General features: G+C 34.7%; 1 protein-coding gene across 8 annotated transcripts in view; it reads right to left on the bottom strand.

Annotated features, from left to right (window-relative positions):
• SLC39A10 (solute carrier family 39 member 10) overlaps positions 1 to 25480 on the bottom strand; it is a 162581-nt gene that overhangs the window by 8590 nt on the left and 128511 nt on the right. For all 8 annotated transcript variants that reach the window (XM_025001833.2, XM_010802174.4, XM_059874558.1 and 5 more), the window contains 5 exons: positions 18143 to 18312; positions 15694 to 15882; positions 10619 to 10739; positions 9030 to 9398; positions 7842 to 7922 (listed from right to left, as the gene is read on the bottom strand). In XM_025001833.2, coding sequence (XP_024857601.1) covers positions 7842 to 7922; positions 9030 to 9398; positions 10619 to 10739; positions 15694 to 15882; positions 18143 to 18312 — 930 coding nt within the window. The remainder of the gene's footprint in view (positions 1 to 7841; positions 7923 to 9029; positions 9399 to 10618; positions 10740 to 15693; positions 15883 to 18142; positions 18313 to 25480) is intronic.

Genomic DNA, 25480 nt, shown 5'->3' with positions numbered 1-25480 from the left:
CACCAAAGGGCAAGGATAGAAAAGGGATGTGACTACACAGGGACAGCATGAAGGGGTTTGTTGAGATGATGGAACTGTTATCCTTGATGGTGGTAGCAGTGACACAAATCTATATACATGTTAAAACTCAAAGAACTGTATATCAAAAAGCAAGGTCAATGTTACTTGATAACTGAAATGAAAATTTTACAGAACACCAAAAAGACATAAGAAAAAAGAACTTCACCACAGCACTTTTTGTGAGCAACAAATAAAGCTCTCTACTCTGATGTCTGCCCCTTCTAAGGGAAATGGGCTAAGAAAGAACAGAGGTAACAGATTCTAAGTATATTGTATGCAGTTTACATTTATGTTTTCTTTATTCCAAAAGAAAAGTTAAATCTTAATTCTGAAAATCCTAAAAGTGTAAAAAGAATAGAGAGACTTTTCTCACTCATCTGTCTAAAGCTGGTAATAAAGGATTAAATATTGATTAGAGAGACATTACTAGAAGGGCAAAATGTTGCTAGAACTAACAGTCTTGAAGCTAAAGGGTCAAAAGCAATAGTTTCATTAATTGTAACTTTTTTTTGTTTTAGCTACTAAATATACAAACATCCAGTCAATTACTGAATGTTCAGTAGATGCAAGTTACTATACAGAATACTGAGGGCTGTTTCCCATGAGAAGAATAACTATTTCTTTCCCATGCGAAGAATACTGTTTCTTTCCCATGAGAAAGGTACCTTACATGACTAAAAGCACATGATCTAGGTGTGTGTGTGTGTAAGTTATGATTACATGATTCTCATTTATAATAGATAAGTAGAAGTTAACAACAAAGAAATTAGTGCAAGGCATTATTTTCCATGTTCTAATGAAATGCTATAAACTACATCCTGCAACATTATTGGGAAAGATAATACAATCGAGATTACCTACCAACGGCTTCTAAACTGCCATTCTCCAGTTTCCACCTAATATTACTATACATCCTATAGCTTCTCTCTCTCATCTTAAATACTTAATTCTCCTGCTGAGACTTGGATTCAATGTCAATTTTTATCTCTTCTCTAGAGTTTTAATTTCCTCTGGCCTTTCTTCCTCAGCTTCCTCTAGGGAAAGAGTTCCCTAACTTCTTCCTTTACAAAGTTCCTCACCATACTTTCAATAATTCACCCATCTATTGTGTTAAAGGGACAATTTCATTTAGCAGGGTTTAGGTAATATAAAATGAGACTACAGAAGTGACATTTAGATTATAAAATACAGTGTTTCCTTTTATAATTTCAAATAGAATTTTTAAAGGAGCATTATTGAATACTCATTGAACCAAAGTATTGTTAAGTACAAACATCAGTTCTGATGCCTTCCTGATATTACTGGGTGGGAAGATGATTACTTTCATCCCTGAATAACTACAAAACAGCATGAATTAACTAGACAAGATTCCAGATGAGATATTTAGTTAATACTTTTTAAAATTAAGGTATAACTTACATATATAATCCTCCCCTTTTGTGATGCTGAGTTTTAACAAAAGTATATATTTTAAAAAAGTATATATATTATGTAAACATAACTATCAGACTCTGTTTCTTTACCTGCCCAAACCCCCAAATTTCCTTAGGCCCCTCACTTCTAGTGATCTGCTTTCTGTCCCTACAGTTTTGTCTTCCCCAGAACATCACATAAATTATGTAGTCCTTTGAGTCTGGATTTTTTTTTTTTTTTTTTCACTTAGTGTGATCTAAGATTCATCCATGTTACAATTTATATCAGAAAATCATGGCTTTTTACCACTAAGTAATATTGCATAGATGAACAATAGCTTATTTATCCCTTCAGTAGCTTAAGGACATTTAGGTTGTTTCCAATTTTTGGTAATTATGAATAAAGCCACTGTACACATTCATAAATAAATTTCTGTATCAACCAAAATTTTTGTCTCCTGTATGTAGACAGGAGTTCTGGTTGCTCCTGATCCTTTCCAGCCCACAATGACAAATCCAGTACTGAATTCTCATGTGTTTATCTGTTATCTGCATAACTTCTTTAGTGAAATGCCTGTTCAAGTATTTTACCCATTTTTTTTAAATTGTTGAATTGTTGGTTTCCTTATTACTGAGTTGAGAGGTCTTTAAACTTCCCAAAAGACTTTGATCAGATATATATTTTCCGAATACTTATTCCTAGTCTTTGGCTTGTCTCTTCATTCTCTTTAAGCGTCTTTTGTGTAGAGTTTTTACTTTTTAGGAAGTCCACTTTATTACTTTTTTCCTTAGTAGAGCATGCTTTTGGTGTTGTATAGAAGAACAACTTGCTTAATCCAAAATACACAAGATTTTCTGTGTTTTCTTCTAAAATTCTTTTATATTTAAAATTTTTTTCATTTAGATCAATGATCCATTTTTAACTTTTGTCTATGGTAGGAGGACTTTTTTTTGCAAGTAGATATCCAATTATTGCAGAAACATTTGTTGAACAAACTATTCATTCTACATGGGATTTCCTTTGCACTTTTGTTGCAAATAAGTTGCTATATGTGTGTGGATTCTATACCTTGTTCCACTGATTTATGTACCTATTTTTTAACTAATATAAATTGTTTTGATTATTGTGGATTTACAAGTCTTAAATTTAACCTTGGTTTACTTTTTAAAATTCTTCTGGCCATTCCTTTCCCTTTCCATGAAAGTTTTTGTAAAAAATTCATTTATCTCCAAAATAGTCTATTGAGATTTCAATTGGGAATGTACTGAATCTATAGGCAGAATTAGTATCTTAGAAATGCTAAGTCTTTTGGTCCATAAACTTACAATAGATCTTCACGTAAGTTTCCTCTGATTTCTTTTGTTGGCAAATTGTAGTTTTCGGCATACAGATTCTATTGTATATTTTGTTAGATTTAACCAAAGTATTTTGTATTTTTTGGTGTTACTGTGAACATTACTTTTTAAAAATTTCAATTTCTAATTGTTCAATGCTAGTATATAGCAGTATAAATGACTTTTATATGATGTTCTTATATCATGATGAATCATTTAAGAATCTATCTTTGTCCTACTTTTATCTCAGGTTATAATTTCCTCAAAGTTATCTGCATATTTTTCTACCCTTCTCTTCTCAGTAAGAACCTATATAAACATTTGAAAAATAAAGGAATCCTCAGCTGGAATTTACACTGAATAAGCAAATATATTCATCTTTTGACAAATCAATATTCTTTCCTTTCTGCTGACAATGGATATCATTAGCACAAAGAATGAGGTGTGCCTACCAAAGCTGTTATATTAATGCAATCCAATGTTATAATGTTAATATCTGCTAATATGAAATCTTTGAGTTTTTTTTAAGTATATACTGTAAGGTTTTTTTTTTGTCTTAACTAATGCATGTATACACATGTATAAATCTAAACAGTGAATGTTCAATTTTCCCTGGACAATTTATTTAGCACATTATGAGTATCTTATTTTGAATTTATTTAATTCTTAATACTCATGAGAAGGAAGGAAAAAATGGACAGCATTATAGACAGCCACTCTAAGCTGAGTCTTAACACATTATTGACCAGGGATTTTTTAAAAAACTAATGCCTGTGGCATTAATACATCTCTGGTCAATAATGTATTAGTAACACAGTTACATTTATTTATCAAAATGTTATTTCCTTAAGTTAAAACATTGCTCAATGTCAAGAAAAGAGTTTGGATCATCTACCTTTTTGGATTATCCTCAACCTCACTTCCCCTTTATACATTCTTATATAGGTTTTCTTATAAATTATTTTTCAAATGTTTCAAATATAGCTCCTTATGAAAAGGGTAGAAAAAAGTGGAAAGAATGCAAAAGAATAATATTGCAACTTACTTAAATTCAGCTACACAAGTTTGGCAAAAACAGAAGAAGGAGTAATAAATCAGGTAATCTCATACACCACAGCAAACATGAAATGAGAAATCTGGGTTTTCTGTTTCCTCTGATGGCTTCAGTTTCTGCACATCTCTTTCAGGGGACCTCCCTACATTCTAAGGTTTAAAAGTACATGTTTTTTTTTATAATACATTCCCAAACATACAAAAACCCTACCTGGAACACAATTAGAGAAAGAGAAATCTGTTCAGAAGAGGAACATCAAAATTTGGAATTACTGGGTGGACTGAGGATCAGTCTCCAAGGTACTAGAATGTAAGTGATCCTTGAACGACGCAGGGGCCCAGTTGAAAATCTTTGTCAGTCCTTCATATACTCTATTCCACATGTGCAGATTCAACCAACTGCAAATCGTGTAACACTGTGGTATATACTATAGACCTTTAAGACACAGTAATGGGCACTTTGGTAAAATAGGGCCTCTACTGATTAGATTATCCACTCATATTCATTTGGAGAAACGGAGCGTCGAGAGAGGCATAGAAGCTTCTGAGTCAAAATTCCTAGACAAGGAGAAAAACCAGTCCCTTGGAGGCCGAGACAGATGCTTGGCAGTTGTGTAACTTCAGTGGCTCAGTTGGTAAAGAATCTGCCTGCAATGCAGGAGACCTGGGTTTGATCCCTGGGTAGGAAAGATTCCCTGGAGAAGGAAATGGCAACCACTCCAGTACTCTTGCCTGGAGAATCCTATGGACAGAGGAGCTGGGCAGGCTACAGTCCAGGGGATCCCAAAGAGTTGGACATGAATGAGAAATTAACTTTCACTTCACTTTCATATACTACAGAAAAAAAAATTCTGCACAGTTCAAACCCATGTTGTTCAAGGGTCAACTGTACATGTTTATTCCCTTAGGGTATCACTTTAGTATAAAAATCTCAGAATAGTTTTAAGAATTCATAATCAAAAATTTAGCTAGGGCAAAACAGGTTTTATATCAAAGTATCCTAGAATGTGACATATTAGGCTGCTTTGCCAACATCTTAAACTGCTAAGTGGAAAGAGAATTTGTCCCTATCCACCTGCCTAGTGTTTGTTGCAGCGTCAAAGGCATGGGTTTTTCTCTTTGCCTAGAAATTCTGACTCAGAAGCTTCTATGCCTCTCTCTACTTTCTGTTCTTCTCCAAATAAGTATGGATAATCTAATCATAGTAGAGACATATATCTGGCCCTGTTTTACCAAAGTGCTCATTACTGTGTCTTAAAGGTAAAAACTTCCTTTAGACCATCTCCACATTGTAGATGGATAAAAAAGCCAAAGCCCTTCAGGCCCACTCCAGAGGAGGAAGCTGGGTCATTTCTTTAGGATCTTCCTTTCCCAGGAGCTTAGGCAACTAGCATGGGGCAGTTTGTCAACTTAGCACAAGGCACTGGGGAAAACATACATTTTCATGTCTCCTCTCCTTCTGGCAGAGCAGATGTACGTCTGGATTGGAGTTTCCTCTTACAGCAATAGTGTTAGTTGCTCAGTCGTGTCCGACTTTTTGTGACCCCGTGGACTGTAGCCAACCAGGCTTCTCTGTCCATGGGATTTCCCAGGCAAGAATACCAGAGTGGGTAACCATTCCCTTCTCCAAGAGATCTTCCCAACTCAGGGATCAAACCTGGGCCCCCTGCATTGCAAGCAGATTCTTTACTGTCTGAGCCACGAGGAAAGCCCCAAATAGTAACATCTTAATCTCTGGTTTGTGGGGTAGAACAGGTAGAGATTTGGAGTCTCAATATTTCACTGAGGTGTCTTGGCTCAGGCTTTCACCAGAACAATGCACTGGGTAAACAAGGGCTTACCTAGCCAGTAAGCTATGTACTACATTTGTCTTATGTGTAGTTATCATTGTGTATCACTCCTTCAATAAGAAAGTACAGGGGGAAAAAGGAGTAAGGTTGAGGAAGGCAACCCTCCCTCATTTCCAACATCTCTGCTGTCAATTCTGTGCTGAAATGGAGCATGGCAAGTGGTTAAGAAGAATTCGGTATAACCATACTTAATTATAAAGTGGCCTGACATATTCCTTTTAGGGGGTAGTGGGTGGTAGGAAGGAAGCTGAAGGCTTTCCTGGCATACTATGGATGTGCGTGTGACTATCCAAGTTTATTACTAAGCAAACTTAAAAAAAAAAAAGGGTTAAAACAATTAGGCAATGTTTCTTATATATAAAAACTGACAGACAGTCTTGATTTGTGTTGCTCCTGAAATGCAAGGAAGGTATTTGGTACATCATTCTCTTACTAGCATAGGAAAGCAGTTAAATATAACTGAGATATAATATCTCACAATGTGAGATATAATATCTGCACACAAAAAAAACCTACATTATAAGCAAATAGGATGTCTAAAAGGGAAATATACTAAGCATTAAAAGAAGGACCTAGAGAAAGTAAGTGATAAAGTTTAGAGGAAAGATAAACCTGAGGCATGGTGTACTGGAAGGCAGTACTGAAGTTAGAGGGAAAAAGACTTAACATGCTCCACTAGGGACAGCCCTAGCAGGACAAGCCAATTAGGAGGGAATAAGCAAAGAAATAGGTCAGGCACCCAGAGTGCAGGTTTGATGAACTAACTGTGTTTGGGTGAAGTCGAAAACAAGTAACAGCAATTCGGTGAGTGAGGCTGAAAAGGTAGCTGGAAGCCAGATGTGAAGGTCACTGAAAGGAACATTAATGCCTCTCAGCTTTTACTTTATATGTAAAGGAAGGGGACTGAAAGATTTTGATTAAGTCACATCTAGTCATAGAGTAACATAGGCATATGTCAAGAAAATAGGTATATAAGATACACTGGAACAGAATGAAACCAGAACTATAAGTACTCCCTAAGGAAAATGCCCAAGGAAAAGACAATGAAGGGTCTGGATAAAGGATTATGGGGCATAAACAAGATATGTGATTATATGCCGAATGTTGACAAGGTAAATAAAACTATAGGGAATCAAGTCCTAAAGAATCAGCACCAAGTAAGCAGTAAGAGATTTTTTTTTACTTTATATGAGCAGTTAGTAATTAAGAAAATTATATAAGTTAATTCTACTCAAAGTGGGCCAATCAGTATACTACCAATCAAGATAAACAGTCAAAATGATAGACAGTTCAGTCAGAAGGAGGGGCACATGAAGAAATTCCTTGGATACTCAAGAGATGCAGTTTTTTTTCTTTCAAATTTATGTCACCTTCATATCCCTCATATTTTCTATGTGAATGTATGTTCATATTTTTTCTTCCATTTTTCAATTTATAGGAGGAAACCAAAACATAAGAGAAATTTAAAAAATGATTGCTGGATCAAAAAATGCCTATTAATACAATAAAGAAATATCACTGTACACCTTATAAATTGGCAAAAATTAGAGAGTTAATGCTAAGTGTTACCAGGGATGAAGAAACAAAGGAATTCTCAGTTATTACTGCTAGAGAGGACATTAGTTTGGTCATTCTCGACAGTGTTATGATACTCTCAGGCATGCATATCTTAGGATCCATCAGTTCTGTTCCCAGGTATATACCCCATACGATGTTCTCACAAGGGTCTCTCAGCATCAAGTCTACAGATGTTCAATGCAGGATTATCTGTGGTGGCAGGATACATGGTAAGTCCAATTACTGGGTGCTAAGTATGTAAAAGTGTGGTAAATACACACCTTCAAGTACTAGGCAGAAACAGCATTAAATTAATTCATGGAGTTAAAAATACACTGATTAGTAAATAAGAAACAGAGTGGGCTATAACAATATTGTTTATATAAAATAAAAATACATAAAAACAATACACACTTTTGGAAGCACATTAACAAAAATTTCAGTAAATAAGAGAATGATGATACTGAATACTTGCCATCAGCCATTTTTTATGTTTTAACATCTCTAAAATTTAGGTGCATTTATATTAACTCTTACATATGATGAAATCTGATAAATTTTAAGATCATGTTACCTAATTCATGTGGCAGTTCATGACAGAAGACAGCTATAGAAGTACTGATTCCTCCCGTCAATCCAGCACTGAAAGCCGCTCCTAAGGTCAGGGGGGTGGAAAAAATCCAAGTGACATTTACTGATCTTCTCTTTTTCTATTTTCATTCATAATGGCAGGTGCATTCTCTTTTACCTAATTTCATAATGATGAGTGACTCACTAATCTCATACACTATAGGTTTTGAACACACAGAGAGTAAAGTACAACAGGTATGTGACAACCAGAGAAAGCTAATCAATGAAATAAATATACCCTATTGAATTAAATTCTCTATTTGTGTAATCTTCTAATTCACCCACAGTGTCAGAGCAGTAACAGTTTTAGTGTTTCAATCTCTGACCTCAATTTTAAGTCACGTAAGTCTATAACTGCACTTGTTCTTACAAACTAATATTTATAGATATTCAAATATTTAAAAGCATCTATATCCAAATTTTTCTAGGTCTAGAGCATGAATGGTATAAATTATTATTTGTCAGTATGTCCTGAAAACTGAAATCAGAGGTATACATGCGTTTGCTACTACTAGTAAAATTCTTTATTCTTTAACAATGACAGCCACTGTAGCTTCAAAAATATGGTCTCTCCTGAAAGAAACCAAAGCCTACTTCTGAATAATTATTTAATAGTCTGGATCTCAAAAGAAAATTATGTATTAATCACTTTTAATGTTCTCCTAAACTGGTAACATCAGTTTATATTAACAAGATTCTAACATATATTTGAATTTGATATAATGGATTTTTACCATTGTAAAGTTTTTCTTCACTTTTTAAAGTATAAAAAAATTTTTAAACCCAAGATTCAAATTCATTTGTTCTCATTCGGAAATGTATAAATGTATTTGAAAATATGTTAAGGTAGCTTTTTCAATATGGTAACTATCCCTTCAATAAGAAATCAAGTTACTAAAGAAGTATACTGCAGACATTTGTTTACATGTTCAAAGAAAAACCCACTGAAAGTATACCTTTATGCCCCCAAGTAAACACCAAAGACGCTGACATCGCCTTTGGAAAAGCCAAATGACAGGACTAATATATAATAGTATACTTGTTAAGCTCCAAGATTAGTACTAAAACAGTGGAAAACAGAAAATGGTCTTAAGGAATAACAAATTATAACCCAAGTTTTAAGCCCACTTACCAATTGCTAACCCATCACTGAAATTGTGGATGCCATCTCCCATGATTACCATCCAAGCAATATTAGCTATTCCTGTTTCTTTCAGATCTGATCCAGAATGACAGGGACCATGTGAATGATGAGAATGTTTGTGGTGCCACTGATGATTATGCTTCCTCAGCACAGTTTTACTCTCATCATGGTGGTTATGTGCAGCAGCATGGAGGTCATGCTCATGAATGGCATGCATTCCATCACTGTGAGAATGGTCCATGATTTTCTCCTCTTCTATACGAAGGTAATTTTTAGGAGGGGATTCTTGCTGGCCTTCTAAATCAGTCAGTTCAGTTTCATTAAGTCGATCTTCAGAAACAACCGAGTCATCAGTTCCTATATTTATAATGGCAAAGGATATGCTTTATCAACAAGTACATGAATGCATATTTGCTTAATTTAAACCCAGACAAAATAGCAGTGTAATGAAAATTTCCTAGGTGAAAGTCTTTTATAATTCCTAAATAGATATTAAAAAACCAAATAAATAAGGAAATATACATATGCATACACATAAACTGGGGTTTTGAGAGTCTAAAAGATGAATCAGATGAAGTAAATGAAGGGAACTGAAATCAATAGCAGAGAGGAGAGAAACTGGCACTCATGAAGACATGTGAAGCTTAAGGAACACATCACCAACAGTTGAAAATAAAAGTGGAAAGTTACTGTAGAATTCCCATGGTAACAAAATAAACCCATAATTTTTCAGAGAACAAAGGAACCTTAAAGTTTACCCACTCTAACTTTCTCTTATCATTTAAGAAAACAAAGAAAAGTTAAACCACTTGCTTCCTCTGGGTGCTTTACATATCTGAACAAGATAATTTCTAGATCTTTAGGAAAATGAAGTTTAAAAACCCATAAGTGAAAAAAAAAAAAAAAGACCCATAAGTGATAACATCTGTCACATTTTTTTTAAATGAAAGTTGGCCTCTCACCTAGTTTACAAAAGCTATTTATGACAAAGATTTGCTTCACAAACGTATTTTGGGGCAGAGTCTACGGTTGCCTCTTCTACAGAAAATCATTAGTAATATTCAGGGGAAAATATAAGCTCACAAACAGGAAAAATTATAGTTAAATATTAGGTTTTCCTGAAAATTTTAAGCTACCTCATTACATCAATACAAAACACAATAGATGAATGGATGAGCAGAGATTTTTATGTACAAGATCACTCTCCTTTAAGTACAAAGGCCTACTCTCCTTTTCTCACATGAAAACAATCATATATGGAGGGCACAGAGATTTTTGCATTACCAAGAAATAAAACACTAAAGATGTTTTGTTTCTTTTTTTTTTTCTGTAAAGTAAAAAGTGCAATATCTTCCTTGCCTGGTAATATAATGAATTGGCCCTATATCCCAGTATAATAAATAAGGCTGAAAATAATCATAACATGAACAAAATCAGTTGAGACACATAAGGAAATAAAAGAAACTAATATTAGAGAAGCCACAAAGACAAATTTCAAACAACACAGGTACAGTTTAGATGCAAAATTTCAATTTTTATATTTTAAAGGTTTCTCTTTAGTCAGAACTGTTGTCTACCGGCAAGAGGCTTGAGCTGAAGCCAGTCAGCATCTGGTGTATTATTTAACTTATGATCTGAAAGCTTCCTTCCAATAGCCGATTCTTCTGTGTTCTGCTTCATAAACCATTTCTCTTTTCCCTGAAAAAAAGAAAAATCTGGTATGAGCATTAAATTTGCAGGCACAATTAGTAACAGTATTCACTGTTAACATCTATGGGAATAAATGGTGGTAATTTTATAAAATATTTATAAAAGGAGAAAAAAACTTTTAGAAATTAATCAAAAGACCTAAGCAGATGAAAACTCCAACTAAAGTTGCATGTTTTTTTTTTTTTTCAAATATTCAACTAAATGGTCCAATTCATATACTTCCAAGATAAGAATAGGGTAAAGAGTACTGTATTATTATGTGCAACCCAAACAAAATGCATGAAATATATGTAATATTGCTCTCATTTAATACTGTGTAGAATGGGAAATTTTAAAAAATGAAGGCTTATTCCTTTTAATTTCTTTCTGTATTTATCACAATGTCACTTTCCCCTATATGTGACAATAATAGAGACAAACTTGAATTAAAATCTTAAGTCTACAGTTTACCTTTATGACACTTGGACAAGCTAAGTTTATTAACCCTAAAAATATTCATCTATAAAATGAAAATGAGATTCTTACAAGGATTAAATGAGGTGATATATGAAAATGACCAATTAATTACTGACTTAACAGCTTTGCAATAAAGACAACTTTCCTTTTTCATTTAATCTGTTCTCTACTAATAAAGTCTGTTATATTTCATTGTTTTGAATTTTCCTACATTATCTCTTAATAGTCTGGCTTCTTCTCATCAGTCTATCACTAACAACTCTTCTGACTTAAATTTATACTTCTAATCAATGTTCACTTTTTAAAAAGTAAATAACTATTTTAGAACAGAATAAAAGTAAATCCTTGCTGGTTTTGCTTATAGGCTGTGAACTACATTTCAGATGTTTAAATCTTCTAACTGCTGCGTAAGTAGATTTGTTATGGCTAGCTGAACATGCAGTAGAGTCTCCAAAAGATGGTTACCATCGATTTCTTTTCTCCCTGTATAAGTATTCTATTCCATCCATAAGGAATCTTACGGTGGAATCTATTCAGAAAACTAAGATCATGGCATCCGGTCCCGTCACTTCATGGCAAATAGATGGGGAAGCAGTAGCTGACTTATTTTGGGGGGCTCCAAAATCACTGCAGATGGTGATTGCAGCCATGAAATTAAAAGACGCTTACTCCTTGGAAGGAAAGTTATGACCAACCTAGGAAGCATATTAAAAAGCAGAGACATTACTTTGTCAACAAACGTCCCTCTAGTCAAGGCTATGGTTTTTCCAGTAGTCATATATGGATATGAGAGTTGGACTATAAAGAAAGCTGAGCACCAAAGAATTGATGCTTTTGAACTGTGGTGTTGGAGAAGACTCTTGAGAGTCCCTTGGACTGCAAGGAGATCCAACCAGTCCATCCTAAAGGAGATCAGTCCTGGGTGTTCACTGGAAGGACTGATGTTGAAGCTGAAACTCCAATACTTTGGCCACCTTATGTGAAGAGCTGACTCATTTGAAAAGACCATGATGCTGGGAAAGATTGAGGGCAGGAGGAGAAGGGGATGACAGAGGATGAGATGGTTGGATGGCATCACCGACTCAATGGACGTGAGTTTGGGTAAGCTCCAGGAATTGGTGATGGACAGAGAGGCCTGGCGTGCTGTGGTTCATGGAGTCGCAAGAGTCAGACACAACAGTGTCTGAACTGAATTCCTTGTCCCTAAATTTTCACAGGTCTTTTGGCTTGCTTTGACCAAAGAGAATCCAACAGAAGTTATTCTGTGCCGGTTCTGGCCTAGTCTGAGATAAGCCTGGCACCTTTTGCTTTTTCCTTAGGGAATTTGCCCACTATGCTATGAAAAACCTCAGTCTAGACTCTGAAGAGAGGCCATGTGGAGAAGTACCAAGATGCAGAAACAGACTGAGGCATTCTGAGACCTTTCCAGCCCTAAACTGCCCTAGTCAACCCAGACCAGAGGAGTTTGAGTGAGTCACTCAAGCTGACACCATGTGGAGCAAAAGAACTGTCCCACTGAATCCTGCCTATTTTGGGGGCTTGGGGTTGTTCTGCTTCAAAGCAGTAGGTAATAGAAACTGAGGAAACAGAAAATGTTCAAAAGAAAGTAATATGGAGACACCCTAAAGAGAAGAAAAGAAACAGCAGTTTTAACATGAGATGAAGAAAAAAAAAAAGGAAGGAAAAGACAACAACAATACAAAAGTCAATGAGACAGATATAGAAAGTAAAACACCAGCTGGGAGTCTGTTTAACTGCTTTGTTTCTGACTGTCGATTTTCCTAAAAACTTGCCAAGTGACTACCCACAAAGCCCCAACTTGCTGAAACTAGTCAGCATCTGGTATGTTACTTGTGTTCTGAAAGCTTCCTTCCAATAGTTGATTCATCTCCACAGAACAACAAATGTCTGTTCTACTCAAGTATCATTAATTGCCTTTCTTAAAAAACACTATATACTTTTTCATCTTAGGTTACTTATTGTCCTATTTATTATAAAGGAGGTGAACTGATTTATCTACCTAGACTCTCTGGTATACTTGAAGAATTCCTTACTATTACATTTAGAATGCCACATAGATTTTTACTTCCCACAATTTCAAATTTATAAAAAATTGCCATGTTTTGACAATTCTCTTCTCATCCATCAGTTTGCTTTATAAAAATGTGTTCAATTTTGTCAGTAAGTCTAGGTTCAAAATGCGTTCAAGATTAAATTATAAAAATTTATTTACTTTGAACTTCTCTTAAAGGACTACATTTCATGGTTCACGTATTGCTGAAGCCTGGCTTGGAGAATTTTAAGCATTACTTTACTAGCATGTGAGATGAGTGCAGTTGTGCAGTAGTTTGAACATTCTTTGGTGTTGCCTTTGGGATTGGAATGAACATTGACCTTTTCCAGTCTGTGGCCACTGCTGAGTTTTCCAAATTTGCTGGCATATTGAGTGTAGCACTTTCACAGCATCATCTTTTAGGATTTGAAATAGCTCAGCTGGAATTCCATCACCTGTACTAGCTTTGTTCCTAGTGATGCTTCCTAAGGCCCATTTGACTTCACATTCCAGGATGTCTGGCTCTAGGTGAGTGATCACACCATCGTGGTTATCTGAGTCATTAAGATCTCTTTGTATAGTTCTTCTGTATATTCTTGCTACCTCTTCTTAATATCTTCTGCTTCTGTCAGGTCCATACCATCTCTGTCCTTTATTGTGCCCATCTTTGCATGAAATGTTCCCTTGGTGTCTCTAATTTTCTTGAAGAGATCTCTAGTCTTTCCCATTCTATTGTTTTCCTGTTTCTTTGCATCAATGTTAGTACACACAATCGAAGAAAATTAGAGCCTCACAGTAAATCCAAAACTTTTTTATAACCTTGCAATTTGTATTGTGTTCTAAATTTGTTATTTACAGAGAGGGACTTTAAATTGTTTATCAACTTCTTCTGGATTCTCTCATTTAAATAATTATCTTAATCACATTCTCTTCCCCATGTCATGACTCAAGACCTCTTCACCTTTCCTCTAAATATCCTGCAGTAATCTCTGATTCATTTCCTTCCAGTCAATTTTACCTTGGCATCCCTCCCACCATTGTCAATTCTTCACCTATCCACATGACCTTTCACATGGCCCTTCACAAGCCAAAGGCTGTTAGATCTTTTCACTTTTCTCTAAGTTGATCCTTCCCAGGTCCTTTGACCATTCCTGAGATAACACTTCACTGAATGCACCATCTTGATCAAATCTCCTCTAGAAGCAATTAAATACAATGCCCTGACTAAAATATGGCCATTAAAATTAAATACACTACTTGGAATATAATATGAAAATACAGATGAGAAGTAGAATTTATTTCCCTATGCATTTAGATAACAACTGGAAATCATGATGCATGAGTCAAAGTTTCAGAGCTAGTTTGTGGCTAGACAAGAAACAGAATCACTTTTCCTGAATCCCAGTTCAGAGTTCTGTTCTAAGCCATATGTCCCAAGAGGATATATACAAAACACATACATACACAAACAAGAATATATCTGTAAAAAAACAGCATTAAAGTTATATTATAAGAGTGGACTGTATATATTATGATGACAATGACTATCCACTGTTCTTGAAGATTTTTTGTTTTTAATATTTGTAGCTAACTAAGAAAATGTAAAAATTTTCTAACTTGTTACTTTGTGAAGCTTTCTAAAAATGTCCTCTAGGATTTACTTAAACAAAATATACTGAAAACAATCAGCATCAATATCACAATCATTTTAATGAGATGTATTCAAGAACAGCCTTAGAGACAGATGTGAACAGGAAGTGTATAAATCATAGTGAATGACAGTATCTTATTTTCTTGTGGGAAAAATTCTTTTAGATATTTGTCTTATTCTAGTAAATGTGACCCAAAAGACAGTTCATGACAAACAGGGCATTTAATCAATAGTCCAAGTACCATCTCCGAAGTGTTTTGTTACTTTAAATGAACCACCAAATCCTTAATTTCATTAATATTTTCTTCCTACAAAGCCCTCTGAATCTAAATTCTTTTTACCTTTAGTACTTACTTACCCTACTGGCAAGGTATTTCTGGTATAGAAATTTGTTGTGTGAAAACATTTTCATTAAAAGATATGTCAGTGAAAGCCTCTAAAACTTGAAAATATTACCTATGAAGACCAATTAAATTCTATTTATATATTTTTGCATTTTTAGTAACCATAAATTGGTCAGTATTTTTCCAAACTATTTAAGTTAACTAGATAAGAAGCAACACAAAATTAACTGAAACTGGACTCCTATAGCTTGATTATAAATGCTAAAACAAATGTAATGACAAAAAAAACTGGCAAAGATCAGTTTTTCCTCTGAAGACAGTTTATTCAATGCTATTTAATACATACCAACACCATGATTAAGAAAAAACAAGGCCTTCCCAAAAATAAAGGTTTTTGAGTTCTACCTTTCGGAAAACAAATAATTAAAAAATACTTACCCTTTGCTGTTTGTAGTGCTTAAACATTCTAATGCAATGTTCAATGATAAATAATAAGTAAATGCCTCCTAGAGCAACAAGTCCTTTCAATACAGCATCATATTCTTCCAGAAACTTCTTAGATTCGTGTCCATGAGAATGTCCATGCCCATGTGCATGTTGATGACTGTGATCATGTCCACCCTGAGACTATTAATGAGAATAAGAAAAGCTTCTAAACCAGCAATTCAATGCTACTTTGCGAATATAATCTCCAGAAAAGAAAAAAATCCCCTGTTACATCACTTGAATATAAGTAGTCTTCCATTTAATTTTGTTATACTCAGTGGCCTGGAAAGTACTACACTTCATGGTAACTCTAAAACAAAGACCAAAAATTTCAAACAGCTATCGGGGTTAAAATATTAATACATCCTATAGTAAGAATCAATCCAGGAGTAAGAACAGAGGGAATGATGGGTCCTTTGTAAACTGAAGTAAAACTAAAATAGACTAATTCACCAGCAGGTAACCATTTCTAACTCCCTATAATCTAACTTTCTCTTAAGCTAATTTTTATAATACTTTTCTTTTCTTAATTATTTCAAAGAAGTGATGAGATGTTATGTCTGCACATACTGTTGAACATGAGCAAAAGTATATACTTAAACATGCATTTAATTTTCTACATTTTAAATCTTTAGCAAAAATAAATGTGTGTACAGAAACAAAGCTCTTTTAAAACTGCAAAACATGTAAGTTCTATCATATTAATCTTAGAGAGTGTAAAAGAAAACTGGTCCTCAGTATTTTCCCTCTTTGTAACATTTATTTACATTCTTTCCTTATTTGCAAGTGGTCAACAGAAGAGGTTTCTAAACCTCTTAAAGAAGATAAGACCATTACAAAAGGTAATAGCTTCATTTAATTAACACTTAAGAAAATAAGTTAAACAGCACTTAAACATTGTTTGCACTTTAACTGTTGGCCCAGTTCTGAAGCAGACTGTTGCTATGCTTGGTGGCTGGGGAGAAAGGGCAGGCAAGGGGTTAAAATAAATGGGAAAATAAGTTATATATAATGAATCAACAGCAAAAAAAAAAAAATGCACATTCACAGTCTTAATATTAATTTTTTAAAAGGCAATGCCATACACTGTTCTAGACACTAGATCGGGAATTCTCAACCAGGAGTGCAGAAAGGAAGAACAGGTGTACACAACACACAAATACAATACTGTCTTCCAAATACTCCAGAAGGGAAGAGATGAGAACATAAATGTTCAAATCTATAATTTTACATTCAGAAAAGAAAAAAGCTCTGTTGTTTTCATAATTTGAAGGACAGACAGTAATACTGGTTCAAACACTCTTAACTGGTGATAAACCTTTTAAAAGGTTGATAAGCAAGGAAACAGGAGTGTGATGCATGTGCCTGTACAAGTGCTCAGTCACATCTGACTCTTAGCCCACCAGGCTCGTCTGTCCATGGGATTTTTCAGGCAAGAATACTGGAGTGAGTTGGCCATTTCCTCCTCCAGGGGATCTTCCCTACCCAGGGGTGGAACCTGCGTCTCTTGCGTCTTCTGCATTGGCAGGTGGATTCTTTACCACTGCACCGGCTCAGAAACCCAGGAGTGTGGACTTATGATCATATCATTAGAAGTGTTCCCAAATGGAAGAACACAAGTGGTACACCAGGTGAAAAGATAAACGGCCCCATGAGTAAAGAGCTTAAACATCTAAAATCATTAACTGGAGATGTCTGCCTATTCCTGCTCAAATAAAGATGCCTGTGGAGCACTGGTTATGTGTACAATCATTAAAAAATACCATATGAAGAGTGAAGGGAAGTCACTTAGTCATGTCTGACTCTTTGCAACCCCATGGACTGTAGCCTACCAGGCTCCTTGGTCCATGGGATTTTCTAGGCAAGATTACTGGAGTGGGTTGCCATTGCCTTCTCTAGGGGATTTTCCCGACCCAGGGATCAAACCTGGGTCTCCCACGTTGTAGGCAGACGCTTTACCGTCTGAGCTACCAGGGAAGCCCTTTATAAAATACTATATAGATTTCTTCTAATGGCTTTCTTGAGAAACCACAAAAATAAAACACTCACTGATCACTAAATATTCACTTTCAGAACTAATAGAGCATTTTTAAAATTTCAGCTTACTAAGGTGTAAGTGACATATGTAATTGTAAGAGAGTGAAAACGTGCATTGTGATGATACAATATGTATATGTTGTGACAAGTAAAGATAAAACTGACACTATCAGTTTTTGCTACTTTAAAATCTCATAAATTCAATTTTTAAAATACTACTTAAAACTGTACAAATGAAAAAATACTTCATCCTATAAGCAATAAAACAACAGAAATATTAGATTAGTATGCTACAGCTTGCTAATAAAGGACCCTTTTAGCTGAAATACTTTTACTTCTTAAAAAGATTTAAAAGGTTTCTTACATGGGGCAGTAGATGAAGAAGGGCGTCTCCACTCATTGTTCCTACAGCTAGTGCAACAAGGAATGTAAGAAGGAATTTGAAGCATCCTTGGTTAATGATGGGAACCAAGATCACGCCTAGCAAGGAAAGCAGGCTAATGACAGTGATAGAAATGATACCACAAATCCACGCTGTAGGAAGAAAGTAATGATCAATATTAGTATGCCATTATAAACAAAAAAGCTCCAAAGAATAAACATAAGATAAATGAGTCATGGAAGACTGATTATCCTACCCAGACTATGTTTTTTAAGAAACTTTGTATTTTGGCACTACTGTGTTTAAAAACAAAACAACTATATTCAAGGTGGTTACCTTGAATACTTAAAAAAAGAATTAAACTCAGACCAAGTTAGAAATAGTATTTTCAGTGGTCCACCTTATTAGAAACAGGGGCTTAAAATGACTTAAGGCTGTGGTTCACTTACACTATTTAGATTTAAATAAAAGTTTGCCAATGTCTAAAGGCACAGTCATAGCAATAAAACTGTTTACTTAGAGACTCTAATTATAAAACTCTCCTGTGAGCATTAAAGAATCTAAGCATCCAACACACTATAATCTATGGAAATCTTTCTAATACAAAGTCTAAGAAACTTTTAAATATCAGCTCCAAATAGAAATATACTCAGGTAAGACCAAAAAAAGCCTTATTACTGGTTGCTTTATTGTATTCCTTATTTTTACAAAGGATAATTCAGTCCTGTTTTCCTTGGTATCATCTGTCTTCCATACCCAGTTACAAATTCCCTTTCCCCCAATTTAATTTTCTGTACAATTTACTACTTTTAAAATTTCACTATATAGTTTTAACTGGATCAGAACACAGGAGAAATGTTTTCATATGACTTGTAAGAAACAGGTGGAATTTTGTGCACATTTCTTTTTCTAGGCTATTCATAAGTAGGTATCACAAATTAATGCCAGTGGTTCAGGGAGTGAGCCATTTTCATTTAAAATGAGAGATTACTTTTTTTAATGGCCTAAACAAATGTGTTAAACTTTAATACTTACAGCAAATTTCACTGAAGAGTGATAATTTTGAAAAGGTTTAATCTAAAATGATATTTTCCTAATCAAACCTAATAGGACTATAAATCTGCTGAAAGATTTTATGTTAAGTCTTATGATAAATCAACAAAGGAAAAATGCATTTCTTTATCAAGATAACTTAAAATTTTGAAAGACAAACAGAAATAAAGATAGATTAAAAAGAAAACTTTAATTGACCTGCTAAATGCTAAACTATCAATAAAACTGTGTTTATTCACTGGACATTTTAGTCACACTATCCAATAACCTTAACACTACAGCTAGTGTTCTCGTTAGCTAAATTAGTTCTGAATAAAACAATAGGTCATCTGTTATTAATGGAAGTACTGTGATTTATGCTAAATGTAACAGATAATTACTATGATATAAACACTGGGAAGCTAAAGGGTCAAAAAAGATTGAAACACAGCCAGAGACTGAATACACTGGCTTCTATCCTTCTTAAGGATTTGGGGGCAATAAAGGAACAGAAATTCAATTCTCAAAGAATCAAGGTCAGGGAAAGATTCATTATAAAGGCAACATCCTGGTTAGTGGATCCAAAAAATAAGGAGATTTCTCCCAACTATGGTTGGGACTACCAGGCACAGGGAACTGGAGTTAAACAAACAAAAAATAACCTGTTGTATAAAGAAAAATATAAGGTCAAACAAGTTTAAAGACTGACTTCATAATGATGACCAAGTTAAGTTACTTTATTTGTGTGTGCCCCATGTAAAGATTGGAAGGATCAAATCAATGGGTGGGAGAGCCTGGTTGGAGAAAAGAGACTAAGTATACATGAAGTCAAGGAAACAATAAAGTTACTGGTCACCTAAACCAAAAAAGGTTTGTCAAAACTACTGCAACTCTCTAGCTCCAATCAAACTACTGGCGGGAAAATAATTAAAAAGGGAGAGAACAAAAGATACAATAACTAAAAGGGAAACACCAAGGCTAATAATGAAAACATTAAACCTGAAGATAAAATGTCTTACATATTAATATACAACTCTCCCTTCCCAAATATATTTTTCCTTAGTTTGTCAAAAATCCAATTTAGAGGCAATATATCTCAAGAGCCAATCTAAAAGATACTTTAATCAAGAAATTAAAGAAAAAGAGCACAGAATAAAGAGTCTATGAAGCCATAAACATTTTAAAATGTTCTATGATGATTTACAATCTCAAGTGACTTTTGGTCAATTAGTCAAAACTCAAGTTACCAAATAAATCAAAATCGAATTCGGTGAAAATCAATCGCCAGTATGCTAACAGGTGAGCTAAATACATTGTAGTGTAAGTGGTTCAGTTGTGTCTGACTCTGAGACCCCATGAACTGTATGTAGCCTGTGAGGCTCCTCTGTCAATGGAACTCTCCAGACAAGAATACTGGAGTGGGTTGCCGTGTCTTCCTCCAGGGGACGTCCCAACACAGGGATCAAACCCAGGTCTCTTGCGTTGCAGGCAGATTCTTTACTGTCTGAATCACCAGGGAAGACCAAATACATTATAACTGAAGACCAATCACTGGCAGATTGATACACATATAAATTAGACAAGTGTTTACACATGTAATTAAAGGAGAGTCTGTGTTAAAGGGTAAACAAGTTCATGTGTGCACAAATGGGTATATGTCACATATTACACACTCCCAGGTACAATTTCTCACTGATCAGTGCTGATAATTATATCTCCTTCTCATCCACCTTAGAAAGCAAATCTGTAAACTAAAAGAGATGTCTGAAAGAGAGCAGCTCATTTAATGATTAGAAAATCACTGGTATTTGTGCTGACATCTGAAACTCAGAGAATACAAGAAAACATAATCCCTCAAAAGCAAAAGCTTTACATGAATCAATCCCAGGTCACAGCATTGCCCAACTTCCAAGATGAAACTCAGATACATGCATGCCTGTATTCATTAGAGGATTATTCACAATAGGCAAGCATACATTGATGAATGAATGAACTAACAAAATGTGGTGTATATATGCCATGGAGTATTACTCAACCATAAAAAGGAATGAAGTTCTGATACATGCTATAACATAGATGAACCTTAAAAACATTATACTGAGGGCTTCTCTGGTGGCTCAATGGTTAAGAGTCTGCCTGCTAATGCAGGAGATGCGGGGTTCATCCTAGATCCAGAAGGATCCCACATGCCACAGAACAACTAAGCCTGTGCACCACAATTATAGAGCCTGTACTCCAGAGACCAGAAGCCAAAACTACTGAGCCCAAGCGCCACAGCTACTGAAGCCCGAGTGTCCTAGAGTCTGTGCTCCACAAGAGAAGCTACCGCAATGAGAAGCCTATGCACCGCAACTAGAGAGTAGCTTCCACTCGCCACAGCTAAAAAAAGCTTGAACAGCAGTGAAGATCCAGCAAAGCCAAAATAAATAAATAAATTTATAAAAACAAAAATAAAACTAAACAATTTCCTACATTAGGAAAAGAACCACTATGTTAAGTATTTCACAATAAAGCAGACAAAAAGACAAACATTGTATGATTCCACTTAAATGAACTCTCTAGAACAGTCGAATTCAGAGACAAAAGATTAGAGGTTACCGGGGGCTGAGGTTAAGAGGGAAATGAATTATTGCTTAATGATTACATAGCTTTTATCTGAAAGTGAAAGTTGCTCAGTTATGTCCAACTCTTTCCAACCCCATGAACTATACAGTCCATGGAATTCTTCAGGCCAGAATACTGGAGTGGGTAAGCCATTCTCTTCTCCAGGGGATCTTACCAACCCAGGGATTGAACCCAAGTCTCCCACATTGAAGGCATATTCTTTACCAGCTGAGCCACCAGGGAAGCCCAGCTTCTATCTGGGGTGGTGGTTAAAACAAAAAGTTACAAAAATAGTGTGATGGTTGCACAACATTGTGAGTGTAACAAATGCACAATGGTTAAGACAGCAAATTTGATGTTATATATATTTTAGCATAATAAAATAGTTAAATAGCTAAAATGGCAAAGTCAAAACTAAACCCAAAGTCCCCTCTTAATCCATTGTTATTTCCAGTAAATCATACGATTTTCAGAGAATTCTTGGCCAAGTAACTCATTTATCACTTTTGTCTCTCTCGGAGTAGCTTTATATAAAAGGGAAGACAGCTTCATATAAAAGGATTTACATGAAAAATAAGTATAATTAAACATGAAAATAAGAAATACTAACTTTATTAATCCAAATGGCAATCACTCTTTCAAAATTTGAGCTAATTAGGACAGAGGAAGAGGGACACAAGATTACTACCAAACTTGTAGCTATACAAGATTTTCAGAATATATGCCATTGAAAATACATGTAAGCGTAAAGCTAATTAATTTCACATATCTATTACTTATTTTTGCCAATGCCAAGAAATAAAAGCTAGAGCCAAATTTCCTATTTCAGATAATTCAGAAATTTTTTAGTTATTTTCTATAGATTACAACTATTCCACCACAACTGTTTCATTAGCAAAACAGCCCTATTATCCCGTAAATTTACGTTATCATACGTGTTTTCTTATGCTGATTTCTTGTTAATTTTAAATAATAATTTTAGCTTCCTAGCACAAAACTTTAAGGAATAGTGATTCTCCTAACAAGTTATAAGAAAATTACTATTTCTTTGACCTATGAGTAATAAAAGTTGTTTTGAATTTACTGTCCTTGAAATACTTTCCCATGCTATTTAAGTACATACATATTTCCACAATTAATAACATATACATTTAAAGTTCAAATATCATAATTTCCTAGACGTAAAAAAAGCCAATAAAATTGTTTTGATTTCCAACCAAATTATTTGTCTTTTTTAAGTCACAATTTGTTTGGTATAAAGCCAAAAGAAACCCAAAATAACAATAAATGATAAACAATGAAAGGAATTTTTGTAAAATTTATACCAACCTAACACTATGCAAACTATTAAGTACAACTAGCAAATGTTTTCTTTATTTGTACCCAGCATACCATATGCAATAAAAAACACTAAATGTCTGAAACAAGCTTCACTTATTCTGCAAATTAGGTTGCTTAAAACATTAAAGGTCTTCAAGCTTAGTTATTCACCAACTCCCTTTCTCATTATCTAGAGAGAAAATGCATTCTTTTAAAAAGAAGCGCTCATCTGTGGAAACTTTCTAATTAACTTGGTTCAAAGCATGTGCAAGATGGCAGTTTTCTACACTGTTTCAGCATTTTAATTGGTGGAAAATGCTTAGCAGCCTATTTACAACCTCCCCCACTCCTTGGTAATTAAGCTAGGGTCAACTCTATGACTAAATGAGCTAATCTTGAGAAACAAATGATTTCTAACATACACAGTATATAGCATATTTGGTTTACAGCAGTCTTTGAACAGTTAATGAGGTAGTAGCTGTGTCACTATGGGAGATTTATACAGAACAAGTTAACCTTCTTAAATGGTGCAGCAGTCATTAAAAATAATTACTAGCAGGGCATTCTAACAATTATTAACATCTATCAGGACATAATTAATTCAAGTTTCATTTCTGACAATGCTAATAACCACCTGCAAACAACTAATCAATATTCACTATTAGTAATGTACTTGTTTTCAAAGCAAGTACACTTTTCTCTAAGGCTTTTTAGATTGAATAAAGTGCAATTTTCAATATTACTATAGTTAAGCATCTGTCAACACTTTTGTTAAAATATGTAGATTGTATCAATACTATGACATAGACAACTCTAAGTCATAACCCACAGCTAATGTGAAAATAAATAACCAGAGTTTTTTAAGAAACTGCACAAATAGAAAAGGCTATTAGTTTTAACTCTAGATGCCTCAATCTTTTCAGCCTCCATTTTTCCCCTGTAAAGAACAAATGAATTTTATTTTTAATTAAGATAAATAATCTTAGACCTAGCACATACTTTTATTCCTGCCAGTGAGAATTTATGAGTGCCTGAGAGAGCGCTGGCTCCCGAGGTGTTTAGTTATCTACAAAGATCAATGAGCATGAAGCCAGAAAGGGGACATATGTTGTCTATCCAAAGATCATTAGTCAAGTCTAGTGTGTGGACTCACTTTCTCTGCCCTTTCAGATCTAATCAGACTGAACCCAGCTTGTCTACTAGAAGACTATTCTTAGATTTTTTTTTAATGACTAATCTACACTTAGAGTAATACTTACATCAATATTTACCTGTACCACTTTCCTGTCTACATCTGCTTTATCTGTCAAAACACTAAACTCTCCTTATCTCCCTGTCGCTTACATTCTGGCCAAGAACACTTAAGAGCCTTTTCAGCAGGAAGCAGTAGAGCATAGCACAGGGAAAGAGCACAGTGGTTACATTACAGGCTTTAGATGGAGAATAATCTAGTTTCTATCACAGCTCTGTTCTGTGATTTGGGCATGTTACTTAACTTCTCAAACCTCCTTTCCTCAGTAAAGAGAAGTAAAGAAAAATGTCTAGCTCATGGGAATAACAAATTAAACTCTTGTAAAAGTGGTGTTTAAAATAGCACATTGTAATAAGGCTCTAATAAATATAGGCTATTATGATTAATTTATCCATTCTGAGGTTATTATTTTCCTATTGCAAAGAAATTAACCAAGAATAGGTAGGAACCTAAGAGACTTAGTTATGTATTGAGAGCATCTCCTGTATGTGTAACTCTTTTAAGCATTAAGGAATGTCTCTGTCTCAAACGGAACTCTTATACTAGAATGTGATATTCATAAACATGTCTACCTTATTGCTCTACTGCTCTACACTATGAAAACTTTTAAAATGCTGCCCTTTCAGTCTTTTATCTATTTTATCAAAATTCTGTTTTTTTAAGCTCATATTCATACACATAAATTTAGTCACTTTAATTACTATTCAATTGGTACAGAATCTGCCTGTGATGCAGGAGACCCTAGTTCAATTCCTGGGTTGGGAAGATCTGCTGGAGAAGGGATAGGCTACCCACTCCAGTATTCCTGGGCTTCCCTGGTGGCTCAGCTGGTAAAGAATCTGCCTGCAATGTGGAAGACCTCAGTTTGATCCAAGGTTGGGAAGATCCCCTGGAAAAGGGAAAGGGTACCCACTCCAGTATTCTGGCCTGGAGAATTCCATGGACAGTCCATGGGGTTGCAAAGAGTCGGACATGACTGAGTGACTTTCATTTCATTTCAACTATATCTTAGGCATTTCAACCAGAAGTGCATTCAACATGATTTTGCACATATGAAGTTCATGAAATACTACTCATTCTTCTTGAGAACACTGTATTATCAACGTACACTA

This window comes from Bos taurus, chromosome 2 (genome assembly GCF_002263795.3).
Source record: "Bos taurus isolate L1 Dominette 01449 registration number 42190680 breed Hereford chromosome 2, ARS-UCD2.0, whole genome shotgun sequence".
NCBI lineage: Eukaryota > Metazoa > Chordata > Mammalia > Artiodactyla > Bovidae > Bos > Bos taurus.
The sequence above is the reverse complement of the archived record's forward strand: the minus strand, read 5'-3'. Positions and strand labels throughout refer to the sequence as shown.